Source organism: Coloeus monedula (genome assembly GCF_965178545.1).
Source record: "Coloeus monedula genome assembly, chromosome: 1".
Lineage (NCBI taxonomy): Eukaryota > Metazoa > Chordata > Aves > Passeriformes > Corvidae > Coloeus > Coloeus monedula.
The window spans coordinates 21,848,398-21,868,452 of NC_138781.1; the positions used below are offsets into that span (position 1 = coordinate 21,848,398).

General features: G+C 38.2%; 1 protein-coding gene across 1 annotated transcript in view; it reads left to right on the plus strand.

Moving 5' to 3' along the window:
* ADAM22 (ADAM metallopeptidase domain 22) overlaps nt 1–20,055 on the plus strand; it is a gene marked incomplete at both ends in the record, with an annotated part of 125,719 nt that overhangs the window by 84,605 nt on the left and 21,059 nt on the right. The window contains 16 exons of the mRNA XM_082277856.1: nt 176–247; nt 1,276–1,442; nt 3,382–3,466; nt 3,909–3,999; nt 5,801–5,852; nt 7,704–7,803; nt 10,735–10,806; nt 11,237–11,329; nt 13,757–13,837; nt 14,060–14,110; nt 14,382–14,445; nt 14,978–15,083; nt 16,165–16,281; nt 16,970–17,138; nt 18,132–18,240; nt 19,073–19,163. Coding sequence (XP_082133982.1) covers nt 176–247; nt 1,276–1,442; nt 3,382–3,466; nt 3,909–3,999; nt 5,801–5,852; nt 7,704–7,803; nt 10,735–10,806; nt 11,237–11,329; nt 13,757–13,837; nt 14,060–14,110; nt 14,382–14,445; nt 14,978–15,083; nt 16,165–16,281; nt 16,970–17,138; nt 18,132–18,240; nt 19,073–19,163 — 1,520 coding nt within the window. The remainder of the gene's footprint in view (nt 1–175; nt 248–1,275; nt 1,443–3,381; nt 3,467–3,908; nt 4,000–5,800; nt 5,853–7,703; nt 7,804–10,734; nt 10,807–11,236; nt 11,330–13,756; nt 13,838–14,059; nt 14,111–14,381; nt 14,446–14,977; nt 15,084–16,164; nt 16,282–16,969; nt 17,139–18,131; nt 18,241–19,072; nt 19,164–20,055) is intronic.

Below are 20,055 nucleotides of genomic sequence, written 5' to 3' on the forward strand. Positions count from 1 at the left end.
TGTTCATTTCTGAACAATTTTCCACTGTTGTTTATTAACATTACATTCAGCACAGGAAACAAAACCTTGCACAGGGGTTTTATTGTTGATGTTGTTTTTTACTTTGTGGTGTTTTGGAAATGGACCCTGTTTTTCTGAAATCTGTACCTGTCACTGGTCTGTGCTTGTTTCACAGTGTAAAAAGCACCGTTTGTCAGTCGGCCATACCAACAGCTATGCTAAATCAGTTGTGAACATGGCAGATTTAGTAAGTATCACTCAACTATATGTTCTTTTGTGTGTGAGATGAGTCATAAGATTCTCCTGAGGATAGATGCAAGAACTGTCAGCTTGTGATACAATAGTAATAATGTATATGAAGCTCACAAATTTTCACTAGAACCACAGTCAGTCACCTATAAAGCCTTTCTCTAACTTAAAGCATCCGACAGGGTTTTTTTGTGGCTTTAAAATTTTAGGTATCCTGCTGGATCGGTCCCTTGAGTCTGAATTTTAAAGAGCACCTTAGATAGGACAATTTCTAGCGCAGGATCCCTGTGTTGACAACATCAAACTCAAAAGATAATCTGAAATTCTAATGCATTAAAATTTCTCCAGAAAAAGTGCACTTGAGTAAATGAGTTAGAATAGGGACATGCAGGTGGAGTATGTGGATTATATTTATGGTGCTAAATCAGATGAGCTGCTGGCTCTTGCACCTCACCCCAAGTACTAATAGAAAAGGAAAAGTATTACTAGAATAAGAAAATGCTTGAAAGTATTTTGTGTGTAGTGTTAACCCAGCATTGAAAGGATGGCCCTTTTTTTGTGATTCAGCCAGCATGAGTTGAAATACTCCTGTAGATGTATACAACAGTGAAAAATATGGTTTTATAGATCATTGTTCCGCATAAGAGAGCCCCTGTGTGTCATTGGGTGAGCTGGATGTTATAAAAGACCCATTAATTTCAAATCTTTGCACTATTTGGAATGTAGTAATTTTTCAAAAATCCCATCTTTCTTTTATGCAGCTCTGCCTGTGTAGGACGTTCAAGGGATCTTTTTGAAGGCTAAGAGAACTGATTGAAGAATTAAGCCTAAAATTTTGGGTTTACTGGTTTTTTTATGTTCTTTTGTTGGTTTTAAGGGAGATAAAAACACTTATGAGAACCTAAAGTGTGCTAGAATAAGCTAAATATTTAGTTACGTAAAAATGCAAGCTGTTACAAAAAAGGGGTAAACCTCATCTTTGTTCTATTTGACATAATATATTTGTTCATTCTGTTAATGTACTAGATATATAAAGAACAACTTAACACGAGGATAGTATTGGTTGCCATGGAAACCTGGGCTACTGATAACAAGTTCACCATATCTGAAAACCCCTTGGTGACTCTACGTGAGTTTATGAAATATAGGAGGGATTTTATCAGAGAGAAAAGTGACGCAGTTCACCTTTTTTCGTACGTAACCTCGTGTGATGTTTTATTACTGGGGTTTTTTCTTTCCTTGGGGGTTGCTTCTCACGAGTGGCTGATGCATCTCCTTTCTGTTTTGTGTGTAGTCCACAATAATTCAGAAAATAATGTTTTGGATGGGGATGTGGGAAAAAATTAATGCACAAACTGCCTGCCAGTGCAACTAGAGGTTTGACACTCTTTTAGTTCTAACATACCAAGCCTGAGCTGCATGCGCTGTAATCCTTTGTTACTCTGTGCAATCACCTGCTCCACAAGCACAGCTATCTGAAGAGTCATGCACAGTTTCACCTCGGAGGTTGGCTTCTTTGGCAGTAGATCATGGATTATTTAAAGGCAGAACATTGGTTTTGAAGCCAATGAGGTTTTCTGCTGAAGTGCACTATGGCCTGCTTTACTTCGTTGAATGACCTGCATGCTGCAGGATTACTGAAGTGTTTCAGATCCTCAAAACAGTTTGTTCTCCCAAGACATTTGAGCTGTAAGAATACTAAACTGAGAGGAATGTTATTTTCTTTAAATACCTCAATTGTTTTGGAAATAAGATTGATATAATAAAATATATCTACAAAAATACAGGAGAGGTTCATGGCTGAGATTTTTGATCCACACAAGACATGCCAGATGAATATCTCTGTTGGAGTTCTTTTTTCTCTCTGCTGACTGTTTTTGGAGCCTGTAAGAATAAACTTAACCTAAACATGACCTCAGTAGAGTTCCAGGATACCCAAGCCCAGTATCAACCCTCAGAATTTTTGCATGTGCTTAATTACTGCTATTGATTTCTGCCTTGAAGAAAGCTAGTAAGGTCTGCAAGTGATGCTTGCAGATTTTCGTTTCTCTGTGTCTCAGATATTCATCTCTTAAATGGGAATCAGGCTTTCTCATATCCTTTGTGTATCTTCTCTGGTGACGTTGTAAAGTCTTTGGGGGGGAAGTCTTGTTCTTGTGAATGTGTGTGGATTGACTGGGGCAGGAGAGAGCCTGACTTGGCCTGTAGGTGGGACTCTGGATACCACTGTAATGCTAATTGCACCACCACCAATGGTGTTTGTGGTATCGCATTCATAGATTGTTTAGAAATAGTAATTTCTGAAATGGTGTCTGTGTGTGAAACACAGCTAAGTTGGAAGGTGAGGGTAGCTGGTGTGATGGTACAGTGGTTACAAATGAACTTCCACCTTCAGCACAGTTAGCCCACATTTTAATTCTTCTTGATGTTTTAGTAAGTATAACTCAACTATATGTTTGATGGTTTTTTTTCACTTGAAAAAAAAAAAATTGCTGGATGGATCAGTACTCTCAGGTGGAACAGAGTATATTTTGTCTCCAGTAACTGGCAGTCAATCATGCTGATGTGGTCAGCACCAAAGAGGTGATTAGATTTCGGCTCAGAGTGCATCTGTTCCTTGGATGAGATTGGCTGTAGTTCCAGGAAGTTTCCACCTACCTCTGCATCTTCTGATAATGCATCTCCCCTTGAGTTTTACCACATCAGCACTGCCTGATTAGACACGTGTTGTTTCACTAGTCCTGTGCGTTGGCAGCCCGGTGGCCTCTCCTGCACTCTGCCTGGAGCATGTGCCAGCAGAGGGCACTCACTGCAGTAGAATGTCAAGAAACAAAAGGCTGGGCAGATCCAGGTGGTTTGGCAAAATAGTCCCCTTCTTCTTGTATTAGGTAGTCTGAAAAGGAGGAGGGAAGAAGGTATAATTTTTCTGGAGATAATTTGTCATGTGGGGTTTGCGAGTGGTTATCTGTTTTTCCCACTTGTTTTTGCATAGTTTGAAGCATAGTGGTGGCATCCAGCATTTGCAAATGCCATCTTCTCATTTGGAAATCAGAAGGGAGTGCTGGAATAGTCATGTGCAAAACTCATGGACTGAGCAGGGTAAACTTCCTTTTCTTTTCCTTTTTGTCAAAGGGGGAGTCGATTTCAGAGCAGTCGAAGTGGTGTAGCCCACACTGGTGGAATCTGCTCCTTGCTTAAAGGCGGAGGTGTGAATGAGGTAGGTGGGGATATTGGTACAAGCAATAAGTGGTGGAAATTTATCTGCACGGAATTTATCAGTGCAGACATGTTCCTCAAAATATTTCACTTTTTTTTTGCTAATGCAGAATCTTAATGTAGCTCTGTAGAATGGACACTTCAATGAAGAGTGATGAGTGAATAAATTCAATATAGGTTCAAATACACTTTTCAGCAAATTCTGCAATATCCTGTCATTCATAATTGCAGCCACAATACCAAGAAAGAAACGGACTTTCTCTTACTAAGCTTGTCTGTAAGCCAGTGTTTAGTTTTCATCTAGCTACCCTGACGTAAGAATTCTAACGCTGTCTACCTGATTATGCCTTTTTTTTTTTGCCTTGATATGAGAAAAGCTTCACTTGAATCTGAGATACCTGTGTGTTACTGATTGCTTTTTGTACCTTGCTTGTTTATTTCAGTTTGGAAAGCCAGACTTAATGGCAGTTACCCTGGCACAGACCTTGGCCCAAAACATTGGCATTTTCTCAGACAGAAGAAAACTTCTAAGTGGTAAGTTTATTTGGTTTTGCACTCTGTCTCAAGAGAAAAATCTTAGAAGGTGGAGGATCTTATCAGTGTCTTTCTGATATGTACTTTTCCCTTCTGTTTCTCACAATATTAAAATATTTTTATTTCTTGCAGTAAAATGAGAAGGGTGTGACGTATTAATTTTCCTCCATCTAAATGCTCTAATATCCCTGTGCTCATAATTCCTGGCAGCACTGGTGTCACCGTTTCATCCAAAATAGACCATAAAGGCACCTGCCACTTTCATTCATTTCAGGCAGACTGGTGTCCCACCCACAGACCAAATGGCTGCCATCTTACGACACAAGGGTGGAATATATACATTATTAGACCTGGGGATAATGAGGGGCCTCCTCAGTACTGTTATATAGAACAGTTTTGACAATACAGTTTATATCTGTTTTTCTTGATTGATTTCCTCTTGTAGATTACCCAAATCTCCAGTACTTGCTACCCTACTGCTACCATTTCTCTGCTGTAACCTTGGTATTCAGCTACTTGGTTATCCCTGTTTACCTGGAATGCTTTAATCTCTACCACTCTGCCTGCAACAAGCACCTCTCCTTCCTGCTTCCATGAGCTTGATATGATTAAAATACAGTTTAGAAACAATTTAAATAATGAACTGGAGTGCATACTTACTGGATCGTGTGTGCTTATGTGGCCTACATTTAAAAAAGATAAATTACTGTATTGAGTACTAGAACTCGGCTTAGGTGGATTTTGTTTTCAGGCATTGTAAAGACGATATATAATGCAGAGATACATCTGCATTTAAAGGTTTTTTTTGTAGATTATGTAATACTATTTTTAAAAATACTCAAAAATGTGGGACGGATGCTCTATCCTACAGACATGTTCAGTATTCATTTTCCAGCCACATATTTTTTAACTGATGCAGGGTAAAAGTGAAAATTATAGTAGTGGTGATTCCCTTTCTTTATGGCTGAGAGGGGCAGGACACTGTTTTGGTGGGGAGAGAAGAGAATGCAACTTTTGGACCAAGCTTCATTTCCTTTCTAATTGTACATTTAAAATGGAAGCAATAAACTGATGTTCATGTGTACAGTAAGAGAAGTTACAGAATGTGTAAGTGGAAAGCATTTCTACTGAAATTGAGGCAAGATACAGCTTTGAAAGTGGAGGATTGAGACCAGAGCAAAGTGATCCCAGCTGGCAGGGCAGAAGGGAGTTAGTTGCATGAGGAAGGGAGGCAGGTAGGGGAGGGCGGGAGGGAGAGCAGAGGAAAAAGCTGTTAGATCCTGCTGTACTACCTTGTGTTCATTGACCATTCCATTTTTTTTTTTCTAAATTAATGTTTGGGGTTTTTCAAGGGAAGATTTTCCCAATAACATTAGCATAGTCCAAGAAGAGAACTAAAAAAATCGAAAAGTTAAAATGATTTTTTTTTTAAAATCTGAAAATTTGAGAAATTAGTATCATCACACAGGAGAAGACGAGAAAGCTGACTCATGATTTGCAAGTGCTGAAGGCTAATACTGCAGTTTCCTCTAACTTCACTTTAAGAGAAGGAAAGAAAAACAGGACATATTTTCAAAGCTCAGGATTGCGTAGAATCAGGTAGAGTTTTTAAAAAAGTTTGGTAAGGAACACTGATACACTTAAACTAAGGTGTGCAATAAATCAACAAATTATTCTTTCCAACTTGTCTTGAAATATGAAATGGAATTAAGTGCAGTGTGCTTTTTATGATTAGAAGTGTATTATTTTGGACTCACAAGACTCGAGATGTAACTTCTTATTTTATCCTTTTTTTTGTCAGGTGAGTGTAAGTGTGAGGACACATGGTCTGGATGCATAATGGGAGATATGGGGTAAGACATTTCACTAGAGGAAAGTCATGTTCTTCATACAGTAACATAAAGGAAAGGTGTGAAAATCTTTCTCTTCTGTGGTTCAGCAGAATATTTTTGATGACTTATTTTTCAGAAAGTAAGGTATTAGCTATATACCATACTGAGACACCTTTGAAGAAATGTGAGAGTAAGTGAGTTCATGAGAAGGATACGTGAGGATTTTTGGTGAATGCTGATTTAATTTGGAAAGCACGAAGCTCAACAGTAAACCAGATCATTGCAGAGAAGCAGAAGCAGGTGTAGCTTCTTTCTCATGCAAGTTTGCTATTGAGTTGTGGGAACAAACAATGACACACCCTAATTCTTGAAATCCTATAACCAAATTTCTGAGGCGTGTCTCATTTCAGTGTTTTTGTTGGAATCTTTCATTAATCTCCTGTCATTTTTTATCCCCCAGTTGGACGCTGAGTATGTTCATACCCATGCGTAGTGTCACTGGAGAGATTTTAACATAATGACTGGTGAATCAGCAAATTTTTGCTGCTGGATGAAATTTGATGCTTTCTAAAGTGTATTCAGACCCTAATGCTTTTTATTACAGGCCTGTCTTTTATCGCGTGTATGAATTACATTGTAGTCTAGTTTTAGATATGAATTACATTGTATTCTAATTTTAGATACAGACAGGGCTCAGTTTTTAGTTCATTACAAATGGATCCACATATTTTCACAATAGCTTTGTGGTCAGAAAAATTTTGAGCAAAGAAGTATATGTCATTCAAACCTCTTTGAAAGTGTGCCCTTTTCAGCTTGGTATACCTGAAAACATACCTGCTAGGATTTTTCTGATTTTAACTAAGTTAAAGAGCCAGTCTGAGAAGCATTTTTGATTCTTATAAAAGTTATAAAATCTCATGTTAGGGTCTTTAAATTCTTTATCTGAAATTTAAACCTTTCAAATAATTGGGTACATGAAAAAGCCTTGTATTTACCTAGCTTATTACTGAATGTTGGTGAAACCCACAGCCTCTGTAGTGTTTAGACCAAATTCGTGAGCCTTACAGATGGAAAAGGCCAATTATGTTTTGGAAGCTCTCCCTCCCAGCAATGCAGGATAGCACTTTGGCTAATATTTTTATATCCAGTGGTGAGCTGATAGAGGAAAGCCCTTGAGACTCCAAAATCTGCTTGAAGCATAAGTACTTTCATGACTGTGGACCTGAATATAAAGATCACTGCAGCTGCCTTGGGAAAAGTTATTTCCCTGTGGAAAGGATCCATGCAAAGATTCTCTGCCTCATGTTGTGTTTAGGTGGGGCACTGTGCCTCAGGGGCACTCTGTACGCAGTTGAAATTTACTGAGTGGTACACACGACAGAGGGAAGCTGAAATGTTAGGTGGTATTTGTTAGGAGCATGTTTAAAATTACGTAACTCTTACTATATAAAAATTCTGTGGTCAGGAGAACCATTTCTTCTAAGAGAGAAACAAACTGTGAGCTTTCTTTGTCTCCTGCAGTTTATATGGGAGGAAATAGATGAATTTCTGAGATCAGGTCTGTTAGTAGAACAAGCCACGCTGGTGAGAACTACACACTATAATCAGATTTATGGTGTTTGGCATGTAAAAACTTAGTGAAATGTTCTAGACCTCTCACTTTCCATGAACTCTGTGTCATTGTTGAAATTTCCTTGTTATTTACGGAAAGCGTTTTCAAACTAGATAGATTTACAAACAGATAGTCACTCTGAACAGCATGTTTTCATTCTTTTTCTTAAGTATAATGTTGTAGTTCTCCTGTTTTGAAAAAAGAAAATATGAAGTGTAAAAAGCTCCAGAGAAATTAATCCTGCTACCTTATTCTGTTAGGTACTATCTTCCAAGCAAGTTCTCTGAGTGTGATATTGAAGAATATCATGAATTTTTGAACAATGGAGGTGGAGCCTGCCTTTTCAATAAACCAACCAAAGTAAGCATTACATTAATGCTGAGTATTATTTCTATTCTATTGCTAATTTAGATGAAACCAAGAAAAATGAAAATTATAATACTGGAAACAATACCTGTAGTTTTGAGATTTCTGGTTCTTTCTAACTATTCTGTTAACATATGGGTGTAAGTAGATTATCTTAGTTCATAGTAATTTAGAAATTATGTTTAAATAAAATTTTAATAAAGTGGTTTCCTGCCCAGTAGATTATCCACAGCCTTTGATCAAGAACCATCCCTCATGCAATTTTTTCTGAATATTGTAAATACAATACAATTTTGTATTATATTTTATTATTGTACTGTATTATATATTACAGCTGAATGTATGTGATGAGATTTTAAGTGTCTTGGTAAACTTTTGCGGAGCTTGAATTCTAATTTGCACTGAATCAATGTTTTTTACTAATCTCTGGAAGCTGAAATGGGATTGTTTTTATGTCAGATCTGTCCCAAGATGCTTCTTTAGCCTCTGCAGTGGGTGCAGTGCCCTACCATCAGACATTTAAGGGAGATAAATGCAAAGCAAGGCCAAAAAACTCCAGCCAAGATACAAGGTCTGCAATGGAGGATTTGCAGCAGTGTTTTGGTATATTCCTGCTCCATTTACTGAAGCATATGTTAAAATGTAAAGCAAACAGGATAATGGTCTTGACTGTCTTCTATATATAATTAATGTTAACTTGTATTTAATGGCTGCCTTTCAACAAGCAAAGGAAAGAGACTAAGGCACAAAGACAGTCCAAGGTGGAAAAAAGACTTACCTGATAGCTGAGATGGTCACAGATGTAAAAGAGAAGCAAGTCAATTCAGGAGTGATGCATGTTCCTTCTGGTGAGCCTGAGAAAAAGTGCATCTTCTGACAACCACAGAATTTCAATAAATGTCAGATAAGGGAAGAGAAAACATCGAGCTGAGCCTGCTTATCTCTTAAAGGTCTCTTTTCATGAAAGAGTATATTATTAAAAGTGGAGATAAAGCACTGTAATTCATTAATAAGATGTAAGATTTCTTACTTAAAATGTACCCAAGTTTTAGAAGTTTGCTCTTTTCCATCTCATTGAAGGTGGACAGAAATACTGGTAGATTTATTTATTTGCTGAGTGTATTTTTATATAGTGTAATATGTCTTGGTTTTGTTTTGGTGATTATGTTCATTTACACATCTGTCACTTGGAAAAAACCTCAATTACTCTGCTTTCAATTTTGTTTGGCAGCACTTAGTTTTTTTTTGATGGCATGCAGAAATGTTAGATGTGGAAGCCAGGGTGATTTAGTCTCTTTTATGTATTGTGTTTGGGTTGGTTTAAAGGTCTTGTCAGTGGATGTCTGTCTAATTAACAAAGCTGTCAAAGACATGTTTTTCCTAGCAAGGGTGGTGAGACAAACTTTTGCTTTTCAAGCATTATGAGATAAAGGAAAGCTGATGTGACAACGTGCAGTGTTTGGCAGTGCTCCACTGTTAGATCAGCTATAATCTCAAAAATTACATCAATGGCTGCTGGAGCAGATTGAACATATGCTCTTTTCAAATGAATGGATGAATGATATGACTTTGGGGAAAGGTTGTCCAATTTGCTTTTAATGTTTGTTTTTTTTCTTCAATTTTGTATTTAGCTGTCCCTATGTACTGCAGCAAATTGGCCCAATATTTTAAGGCAGAATGCTCTGTTACTGCAGTCTCTTTGTTGTGCAGCACACTGAGAGATATTGAAGAAGTTGTCTGGAAAAATACATAGGAAACAAGCAGTTTTAACAGCTCCTTAATAATTCTAAAAGATGGCATACATTTAATGTTAAATTCTACATTGCATTGCATGCTGCAGTCGAATTTCCATTTCAATTGATCTAATAATAGCACATCAGCCTGTGCCAGGCTGTGGTTTGTGGCACAGTGAAGGATGTGGGGTAATGCTTCATCCTGTGGGCTCCTGACAGAAAGGCAGCAGCTGGAGAGAAATGCTCTACACCATGAACCATGCACTTGTGCAGATGGCTGATGAGCAGAGTGGTTTTTGGAATGGTCCTGGTTTAATTGGAGAACTCAGAGCATAATCTGCAAAATTTTAGTCTGGTGACATGCTTAAATGCCTGCTCATTTATGCAATAAAAGCTACTATTATGTTTTTTTATGTCCAAAGAAAAAAATTATTTTGTTTTAGAACTACCTTTAAAAGTTTTAGGAAGACAGAAAAAATTAAACTGGAAAGAACACAATGTAAGTGTCCCTTAGAAGAGGTTATAGCATACAGATAATACACATTTTCTTATTTTAAGTTACAGTTCAGTGGGAAAGCTGGAAGGTAAGGGAGGAAGCCTCACCAGCAATACTTCCTGTACACATCTGCCTGTGGTACACACTTATAGAAAACACCTGAAAGTTCCCAACTGTGGTAGAGAAAAAGGGAAAGAAAAATCCAACTGTAACGAAAACTGACAAAGAAACTCGTCCTCTCACCTTCCCAAGCATTTCTGAGCAACATAAAAGGACAACTTTTTATGGCTATTCCTTCTGAACTTACAGTGCAGTCTTTAACCTTCCAGCCTCGTCACTTGAACTCCAGAATAGTAGCAATTGCAACCACTGTGAAGATAATGAAATTGTCATATCTTTAAATTTTTTTCCTTTATTGTCACACCTTTTGTTTTTCATTGTAACTTCTGCTCGAACTGAATTTATTGTAAAGCTGACACCTATGCACAGAAGGTACAATGTGACTTGGCAGCATTGCTGAATTAATTTGCAGCAGTGTTCGTTCTCTGTACGCTTCAGTTGTGTTCAGTGTCTCCCTGAGTCGTGGGTACAGTTTTTGAATTAATGCATTGGAGTGCTAGCTTAAAAGCCATGTTGCAGAGTAAAAATGATTCCCTTAGGAAAGGCATGCCCATTGATTTCTGAATTTCCATGCAGCTTCTGGATCCTCCAGAATGTGGCAATGGCTTTGTGGAAGATGGAGAAGAATGTGACTGTGGGACAATAGCGGTAAGTGCAATGTACTTTAAATTAGCAGCTAAATTTGTCCAAGAATTGGTGCTGCCCATTGCTGCTGTTAACAAGTGGAGGAAGACAAAGCAGGGTGAAGGTCATGTGCCCAAGGATTCATAGTAATAGCTGTCTGTGCAGAATCATACCTTCAAAGACATTAAAGAAAGCATTTTTCTAGATGGAAACACTGGTCAGTGCTAAAATGTTAGTCTTTAATGACTGACAATATGAAGTTAGAAAAATTATTTTCTGTCTTGCACAGGAAGCAGCAGTTTCATGCCGCACAAGTGCATGCCTTTTTCTGCCTCCAGGTGCCTAAAAGCCTGAATAAAAATCCATTCGTGTAGTCTGCTAAGACGAGAAGTAATAAGAGCTTGGGGTTCACGTGCTTTTTGCATGTATTCTGTTCTTTGTGTGTGTTCCTCAGGAGTGTGCCAGTGAAGGAGGAGAGTGCTGCAATACCTGCACCCTGACCGCGGGCTCCCAGTGCAGCAATGGGCTCTGCTGTCGGAAGTGCCGGGTAAGGGCAGTGACCTTCACTGCAGCATCCTGCAGCATCCAGGTGGCTGCAAGCCCTACAGCACATGTGTTTTCCCTTGCAGACCTTGTGATTATTCTTCTGAAAGCTTACCTTTTAAAACTGGCTGAAATCTGATTTTTCTGGGGCTAGACTCTGTCATTTAGGCTTGACTTTTTGAGGCAGGGACTGTCATCAAATGCAGAGGTAAATTAAAGCCTTCCTGTTTCAGATAGGTTTGAATCAGGTTGAAGTTCTATGAGATTTCATTAGACATCCTTGTTTAAAGGATAAATAAACCATAAAGGTTTCATTAGATGTCCTTCTTTTTTCACTGTGAGAGCAGTGAGGCACTGGAACAGGTTGCCCAGAGAAGCTGTTGATGCCCCACCCCTGGAAGTGTTCAAGGCCAGATTGGATTGGGCTTTGAGTAACCCGGGCCAGTGGAAGGTATCCCTGCCCATGGCAGTGGTGTTGGAGCTAGATGGTCTTTAAGGTCCCTCCCAAACCCAACCATTCTGAAATCCTGTCATTCTGTGAACATGCAGATCCTTATCCATGTGCCACTCCCAAGGCCGTATGTGTTGATCTGGATTTGCCCCATGAGACTGAGTGGGAAAATCATACCACAGAGTGTCTGAGAGAAGGATATAGTAAAAACCCAAAAGCTCACCCAGCAGAATTACTCAGAAGGGTTCATCTAAAAATCACCTGGCTTCAGTTTCAATTTGGTCTGCATGTGTCTCTTTATGTTTGGACTGACTGAAATCCCATTGAGTAAAGGGAATCAAGTGCTATGTAAACTGTAAGGTATTCTTCCTGATACATCAGTAAATAGTAAAAGGAGGTTTAACCAGATTGTGGCTGTAAGGGAGTCCTGCTAAATATGACTTCAAATTGAAGTCATATTTATGAGTTGTTTGTGCTCATTTAGTAATTAAGATAATTAGTATTAATGTAATTAAAACTGTGGTGTGCTATGTGGGATATTTTTATCTTTGTGCCCATTTGAGGGTTTCATTTCCTTAGGAGGATCATTAATAGTAACTGTGGACCACATTCTTAACTTTGTGCTCATCCTAATGTTAAAAAAAGAAAAAGCACAGATTATGCTGGAACAGATCACATTTCCCTAAGCACATTCCTTTTTTTAATGTAATAAAAAAAATCAGCAGATTGCCAGTGTGGGTGAATTTTGTTCAAGAATCCAAGTCACATAGGCACCATATTAAAGACTATCAGAACTAAACTAAGCTTTTGTATACCTATCTTATTTTTTTGCAAATGATTAAAGGGTTTATCAACTTACGGAGTGACAAGGGTGAGTGAATGGACAGAAAAGTAGAGTTTTACAGAATGTATATCCCTAGGAGGTGTTAATCAGGACAACTCAAAAGACTGTATATAGCAGTTCCCAAACTTGAGGTTACCTTCCCTTGCAATACCCTGCCTGAAAGCAGGAGTGAAGGAGGGATTGCAAGCAATGCATGGTGAATATACATCATAGCAACCTGTAATGTCTCTGAAAATGTTCATGTCTGTCTGCATTTTTTGAGAGACTGGTAGAAAAAAGAAGCTGAAGGCTGAGAAAGTACCATAGTCCAGCTCTTCCACTGATGTGTGCCCGTTCACACCAGCTGTGGAAGTTAGCAGTTGTCCCCCAAAAAATGTATGTGCATGCAGATCCAAAAAAAAAAAAAAAAAAAAAAAATCACAGGGCTGCAAAGTGCACTGGGTATCACAGTCTTCAGAAAAATTTGTGGGAAAATAAGGAGTCTGTAGTATGTCCATGACCAGAAACACTAACGATTGCCTCAAATGAGATGTCTTCCTGCTTTTCTAGGTCTTGAGACATAGCACATAAATCTTTAGCCAAAATGTCTGTATTAGGTCGCTGGTACACTTTTCGTTGTTAAATATCCAGTCCCTTAGAAAATGGTGTCAAACTATACAGAATTCAGTACATTTATTAATAGTTCCTGTTCTGCAACAACAATGGGGGATTAAAATAACCAAAGTGTTTATACATAGAGCTCTGCGGTGTTCTTCATCCCTAGGAGAAGATTGGGATCACTCCTATTTTGTAAAGAAGAGTAAAATAGTCCTAAAATATCCTGGTAGGATGATGCTGCCAGCTACTGCAGTATTGGTTTGGACACCCCCAGGGGTCCTGTGTCCCAGGAGAGACTTCTCCTGCTCGACCCCACAATTGATGCTCTTGGGGGGGGTGCCTCAGAGAGTGGTACCACTCGCACCAGCAAATGGCTTGAGTGGTGCAACATACACACCACAGAAAGGAAAGTCTTCCCACTTCAGTCAGCACATGAATGTTTCTCATTTTTTATTTTAGATAAAACTGTTAGGAAGCATTGCATTGAAGGCAAGATATGGAGATACCAAGACACTAATTTTCTGTGCTTTTTTTTCCAGTTTGAACCTAAAGGAGTTTTGTGTCGAGAAGCAGTGAATGATTGTGATATTGCAGAGAACTGCACAGGAAATTCCAGCCAGGTGATTTTTGTGTCTTCTATCCATGAGACAAAAAACCCCACCTGTAATCTTGAAATCACTATGAATGTTATTGTTTTGTATAGTAAGGTGTATAAAAATTGTGTTAAATCTATTGATGCTGAAAAAAACCAGCATGATACTGAAATAATTTTTCATATGAATTTTGTTGTATACTTTGCTTTCATGCATGCCTGATCTATTACTTATTTTCTCTCTCTATAGTGTTCTCCTAATATCCATAAAATGGATGGATATTCATGTGATAACAGACAGGTAATTAGGACTTCAGTTTGTTTTACATTCTTTCTGCTGTTATAAATTGTTTTTTATAGATTTTATTTTAAGATCTTTGGAAGTCACCTGGGACAGTTCTGCTAACATTCATGAGTTTTGGGTGCTAGTCATATTTTGAATGAAAGGAAGATAGAATTACATATTAGTTGCCTCAATATAAAGTGTGTGACAAATCTTTATATTAAAGAAATATGTATTTTGGAAAATCAAGTTATTTGAAATATTTCCTGTATTTTTTCTTTCTTTCTAGGGTATTTGCTTTGGAGGAAGATGTAAAACCAGGGACCGGCAATGTAAATATATCTGGGGTGAAAGTAAGTGAATGTTACTGTTTCTAAGTTGGTTGTAATACATGTGGCTTGAAAGGCTATCTTAGCTAAGAAAAATTATGGAAGACACATACTGAGAACCATTGAAAACATCTAGAACTGTATGTCTCTTCCCTTCTTCCCCATAATTTTGTCTTTCCATCCTCTTTTCCAGCTCTTTCTCTAGTGTTGGTTAACTTACTGGTGTTTGTTCTGAAGTCTTAAACCTTAGTTCTCATTAGTGAACACCTAGGGAGCCTATACTCATGTTCATTAGTTTATTTCAGTGGCTTCTGGGAATTTTTGACCAATAAACCCTCATCAATCTGAACAAAATTTTAAAACAGTCCTGTGGTGTCCTCATAAAGCTTTTAGCTGAGAAGAGCACTGTGCAGAGTTTCATGGACCACCTACAGATCATGGTGCTTCAGTTCACAAATTGGGAAGCTGAGCTTGCTTTGATGGTGTATCCCCATTTCTCATGACATGGCTTTTCAAAGTCATCATCATCTTAGAAGAGATTTGTTTCTGTTTTTAGAAGTGACGGCTGCTGACAGGTACTGCTATGAGAAGCTGAATATTGAGGGGACTGAGAAAGGGAACTGCGGAAGAGACAAGGACTCTTGGATACAGTGCAATAAACAGTAAGTTGATCCATTTAGAAAGCTGCTAGTATGAGGTTTCTTACCCTGATCCAGTTCTTTAGCTGGCATGAAGAGGCTCAAAAAGCCTTTCTATGGATCAGACTTCTGGCCTTCTTCTGCAGACCTTTGTGCAAGAAATTCTGGAAGGAGCAGGGTGTTGAGAAGAGATGATCTCTGACAAGAGAGCACCATCTGAGCTTGGGAGAGCTTGGACCAAAAGTGGTCCTAGTACTCTCAGTGAGGCATAGCAGTGCAGAGGAGAGCAGTCTTTGGTTTCACATCTTGGTGTGGTGTTCACTTTTTGTGCTGTGCCATTTCATTGCGAAGTTGTGTTCACTTTTCATGATATTGTAACTTTGTATATTCCTGCAAGTTGCTGCCTAAACCATTTTTTCACATTCTGTAGATATGCAGTTGATTATTTCTGCCTATTTCTGAACCTTTCACCAGTCCTTATTAAGCTGGTTTTTCAGATTTCTCCATTCTGTCAATGACATTTGATTTCTAGTTCTGCCTACAGGTGAACTAATGTCCTTTCCCACTTTTTTAGATGCAGATTTGGTAATCTTACTTCTGTTCCATTACAAATTCATAAGTAAAAAATATTCAGTAATATGGGCAATGTCAGACCCTACTGTCCTGTCAGTGCAAGTCTCCACACATGAATAGTGAAGTCCCTTTAGCAGTTGAATTAAACTTGGTGTCTGTAGTTCCCTTATGTATGTATCCTATGAGAGTGTATTTAAAACCAGTATCTACTGTTGCTCCTCTATGGACCAGTTACTGTATCTTAATAGATCATTAAATCAATTTGATGTGGTTTGTTCTTGGCCGGTCCCTGCTTGTTATTAATCAGGGTATTTTTGTTAATGCATTATAAAAACAGAGCTTTCCCAATCTAACTTCCAAGGAGAATAATTTTCTTGGGAAATGGAATTATTTATGGGAGTTATTGTCAGTGGAAGAAAAGCAAGGAATAACGAATAGGTTACCAAGCAAATGAAGAAAACCTCATATTTTTGATTGTCCATTTTCATTGCATTTTATTTTTTATGAGTATCTGTTTATTCTTTCAATGCAGGGATGTGCTTTGTGGATACCTTCTGTGCTCAAATATATCCAGTGTGCCCAGACTTGGAGAACTTGATGGTGAAATCACAACATCAATCTTGCACTATGGAAAAGTCTACAATTGCAGGTAATTGGAAATCCTGAAAACAGAACCATCAATATCCATCTTGCATAGAAAAGCAGCTTTCTCATTCCTAAGTGGAGAAAAACTACTTCCATTAATTTTTTTTCCTATTAACACATAACCATTATTTCAGTTCAACCTTTGTTAAGCTTCAGGAAATTAACTGCCTGTGGGGAGTGCACCTGTTTTGCAGTCCCCTCGTGCAGTAGTCAATTTTGCCTGTAGAGACATAATGCTCTTCTCAGGCCCTGTGATTTTACATTCTTTAATATTTGCAAAGTACTTCATGGACCCTAAATGCTTAGAAATATGCCTGCACTGCCAAAGTTAACTGGTAGCCTAATTCATTGCTATATATTAGCTGAATTCTAATTATAGATGTGGTATGTTTACATAGCTTCACACACCTGTTAGATGAAATGAAGTCCTAAACAAGTAAATGTACGAGTTTCATCTGACTCTAGCTGTTTCACCGGAAAAATGGTCTTTGTTTCCATGATTACATTTGTTTGATGTAGATACACTGTTTTGGTTTGTTTCATGTTAGGCCCAGTGAGATCACTAAGCCAATACTTAGTCTTGCCTGGTCCTGGGCATTGTGTAACACAGAAATAAAGGCAGCAGCCCAGTTTCTCAAGCAGTCCCATCTAATCACAGCTCAATTCCCCAAGGTCCTCTTGGTTGTTTGCAGTGGTGGCCATGTGAAGCTCGATGAGGACACGGACCTGGGCTATGTGGAGAACGGGACGCCGTGTGGGCCGGACATGGTGTGCCTCGACCATCGCTGCCTCCCCACCGAGGCCTTCAACTTCAGCACCTGCCCAGGCACCACAGACAGCCAGATTTGTTCAGGACATGGTGTATGTTCTTGCACTCTTTAATGCTTTTTAGTGTTTTTGCTGAGTACCTGGTGTTGTGCAGTCTACTAGCTGGACCTTTCAGGAAGCCAGCAGTGTGACTCTGTAAGTCATAAAACTGGAGAAGTTTTTGAAAAGGAAAAGGGAAGGAGGCACATAAGTAAATATAATGCATTCCAAACAAGGCATCTTAAACAATGAGTCGTAGTTAGTATGTACTAGTTTTACAGCAGTTTTATCAATCAATGTTTTTGCTATCACTTCTGCTAACTTGGTTGATATTTCCTCAGGCAATGTGCTGGAGAATAAATACAAAGGTTTTATGAACTGAGAAACTTGGGTCTCTGTTCTTCCAGAGACCTGTTCATTTTAATTCCCTCTTTATTGCATAAATAGCCAAGAAGATTCATAAAGTTGTTGATGATGTTGGATTTTGTGGGCTGAGATTTCCTTTACTCTGGAAAAGAGGGCAGTGAGCTGGCTATTGGCTAGTGGCAGTTTCTCTCTTTGGTGTGCAGTCTGTGGCTTTGCTGTGGCCCTGGCGAGTCCCGTTGTCCCTCACACAGTTTGATACAATGTCCAGGGCCCTATGACTGAGCTGAGATGAAAGAATTGTTCTCTCATAATGTCTTTTGTCTTGTACACTGCATTAAAACTTCCTTATTTATCTGAAATCATGCACTTCATCATATTTCGAAAAAAAAAAGTCATTAAGGTCAGCCTCCCAAAGCAATTATAAGTGGTTCTGCTAAATATAGATTACATTAAAATATGAACTGAATAAACATTACATCTATTTATATAAAATATAATAGCACACTTAATGCATTTATATCTAATACATAAACTAAAAATTACTATGTGTTAAAGAATTATTTTGTGAAGTTTTGTGAGCAGTCAAAATCAGGGCTTTATCAGTGTACCTATACTTGAGGTATTAATTACGGGAATGGATTAATAATCTGATTTTTTTCTGAGCTACACTTTTGACTGCAGGTTTGTAGCAATGAAATAAAGTGTGTCTGTGACCGATTCTGGGGAGGAGATGACTGCAGTTCTCACATCAAAGATGATCTATTTTTTGATAAAGATGCCATGAATAAAGGTATGTTGTTACAATTTTTACCAACAACTGAAAAAGCTTGGATTTGAGGAAAGTTCATTAAGCAAAACTAGGTCTCCTACTCTTTCAGTTAGTACACAACATGCTGCAGCATCAGGAGCCTCGTTCCCCTCTCTTCCTCCCACAGCAGAAACACTCAGTGTCTGCAAATGAGGCCTCAGTGCATCTTTGGGAACTGGTATCAGTGGGTCCAGTTCTACCTGGCTTGTCCCAATCATCTGAGTGGTCTTACTAGACATACTGATAGATTTGGACAAGCAAAAAGTTACTGGGACATTCCATATCTAGATAGAAAGGTAATGCTTGACTTTTACATTTTTTGAGTGGAAGTTTTTATTCAGCTTAGTCTTGCATACAAAAGAAAGATATATTGTGGAAAAATGAGCTTGTAAATGTTTGTCATTAGAAATCCTTGTGGGCAGACATCTTCCAGAACGTCTCCTTTGATTAATTTATTCAGCTGTGGAAGGGATTTGAGCAAAACCAAACAAGTAGTCGCTTCTATTCTAGAGTATGCATGTATTTGCTAGGGCAGGTTGTAAGGATGCTTAAGCAGTTTAATATTGATAATATTGTACTGGTATACCTGGCACAAGTTTCCCATGTAACAAGCATGCAGTTAAGGGAAACAGAGGTCAAAGCTTGATTTACAAGTGATCTTTTTATGTCCTTGCTATGCTTCAAGAGTGTATCACTGGTTATAATTAATCAGCCTAGTGAAAGTTGTTCAAGCTGGTTGTTGAAAATGGTGCATTTACTGGTTTTGTGTATTTTTCTCCTAAAACCATGTATATTTTTCCTCTTGTGTTTCCAGGTGTGGTTAGCACAAATATAATAATAGGGGCTATTGCTGGCACCATTATAGTGTTGGCTCTCGTTTTAGGAATAACTGGTTGGGGTTACAAGTAAGTAAATTCTGTTCTTAATACAGTTTAAAAATACGGGTATTTCATCTGATAGTTGATTATGTTATGAAAAGAACAATTCAAAACATCAAAACCATCCAAATTCAACAATATATATACGGTAACAGTTTTATTGTACTAACATTTTTCAAGCAATTCTTACATTTGTATGTGGTTTTAGAGAGCTTGAACTTTATTTTGAATTTTCTCATTTAGTAATTTGTTTTAGATGATCAGATTATGATTTTACTGTATGTGACAAAGGAAATACAAGAATATGATCTGATTAAATTATAAATGTTTAATCATGATGGAGTAAATGTAGCAAGATTAGCCTTCGGTCAGTCAGCAAAGCATTTAACCATAGGCTTGCTTAAATAGATGATTAAATTTAGTCGGTTTGACCTGAAATTAATTCAGGCACATGTTTTGGTAGCCAAGATCTGCAATTTGTAAATAAGGCTCAAGTCCTCTCCTGGTGTAGAGCTGTCAGTGCTCACTGAGAGGCAAAATGAATTATATTAGCCTGAGCCGTCTTTTTCTGTTTTATTTCTTTCGTGAATTTCTTATAAAAACAGAAGGATTTATGTTTTTTGCTTGTAGTAAAAAAAGATTCAAGGTACTGACTTTATCATCTGTATTTGGGTGAGACTCTCTTGAAGTCGTTTGTCCCTAGGTCCTTGGTGTGCTAGGAGTGCAGGGCAGGCTCAGCTGCAGGCAATGCCATGGCTGGGGCACAGCCCCAGTGGTTTGGCATAACAAAGTGGCACAGCCCCTGCTGGTTTGCTAGACTGAGGTAGGCTGAGGGCAGCTCAGAAATATGTAAGGAAGGAAGCATTTGGAAAAAAACATGAAGATTAGGGTAGCAGAAAAGTAGGTTATGCTGTCTTGG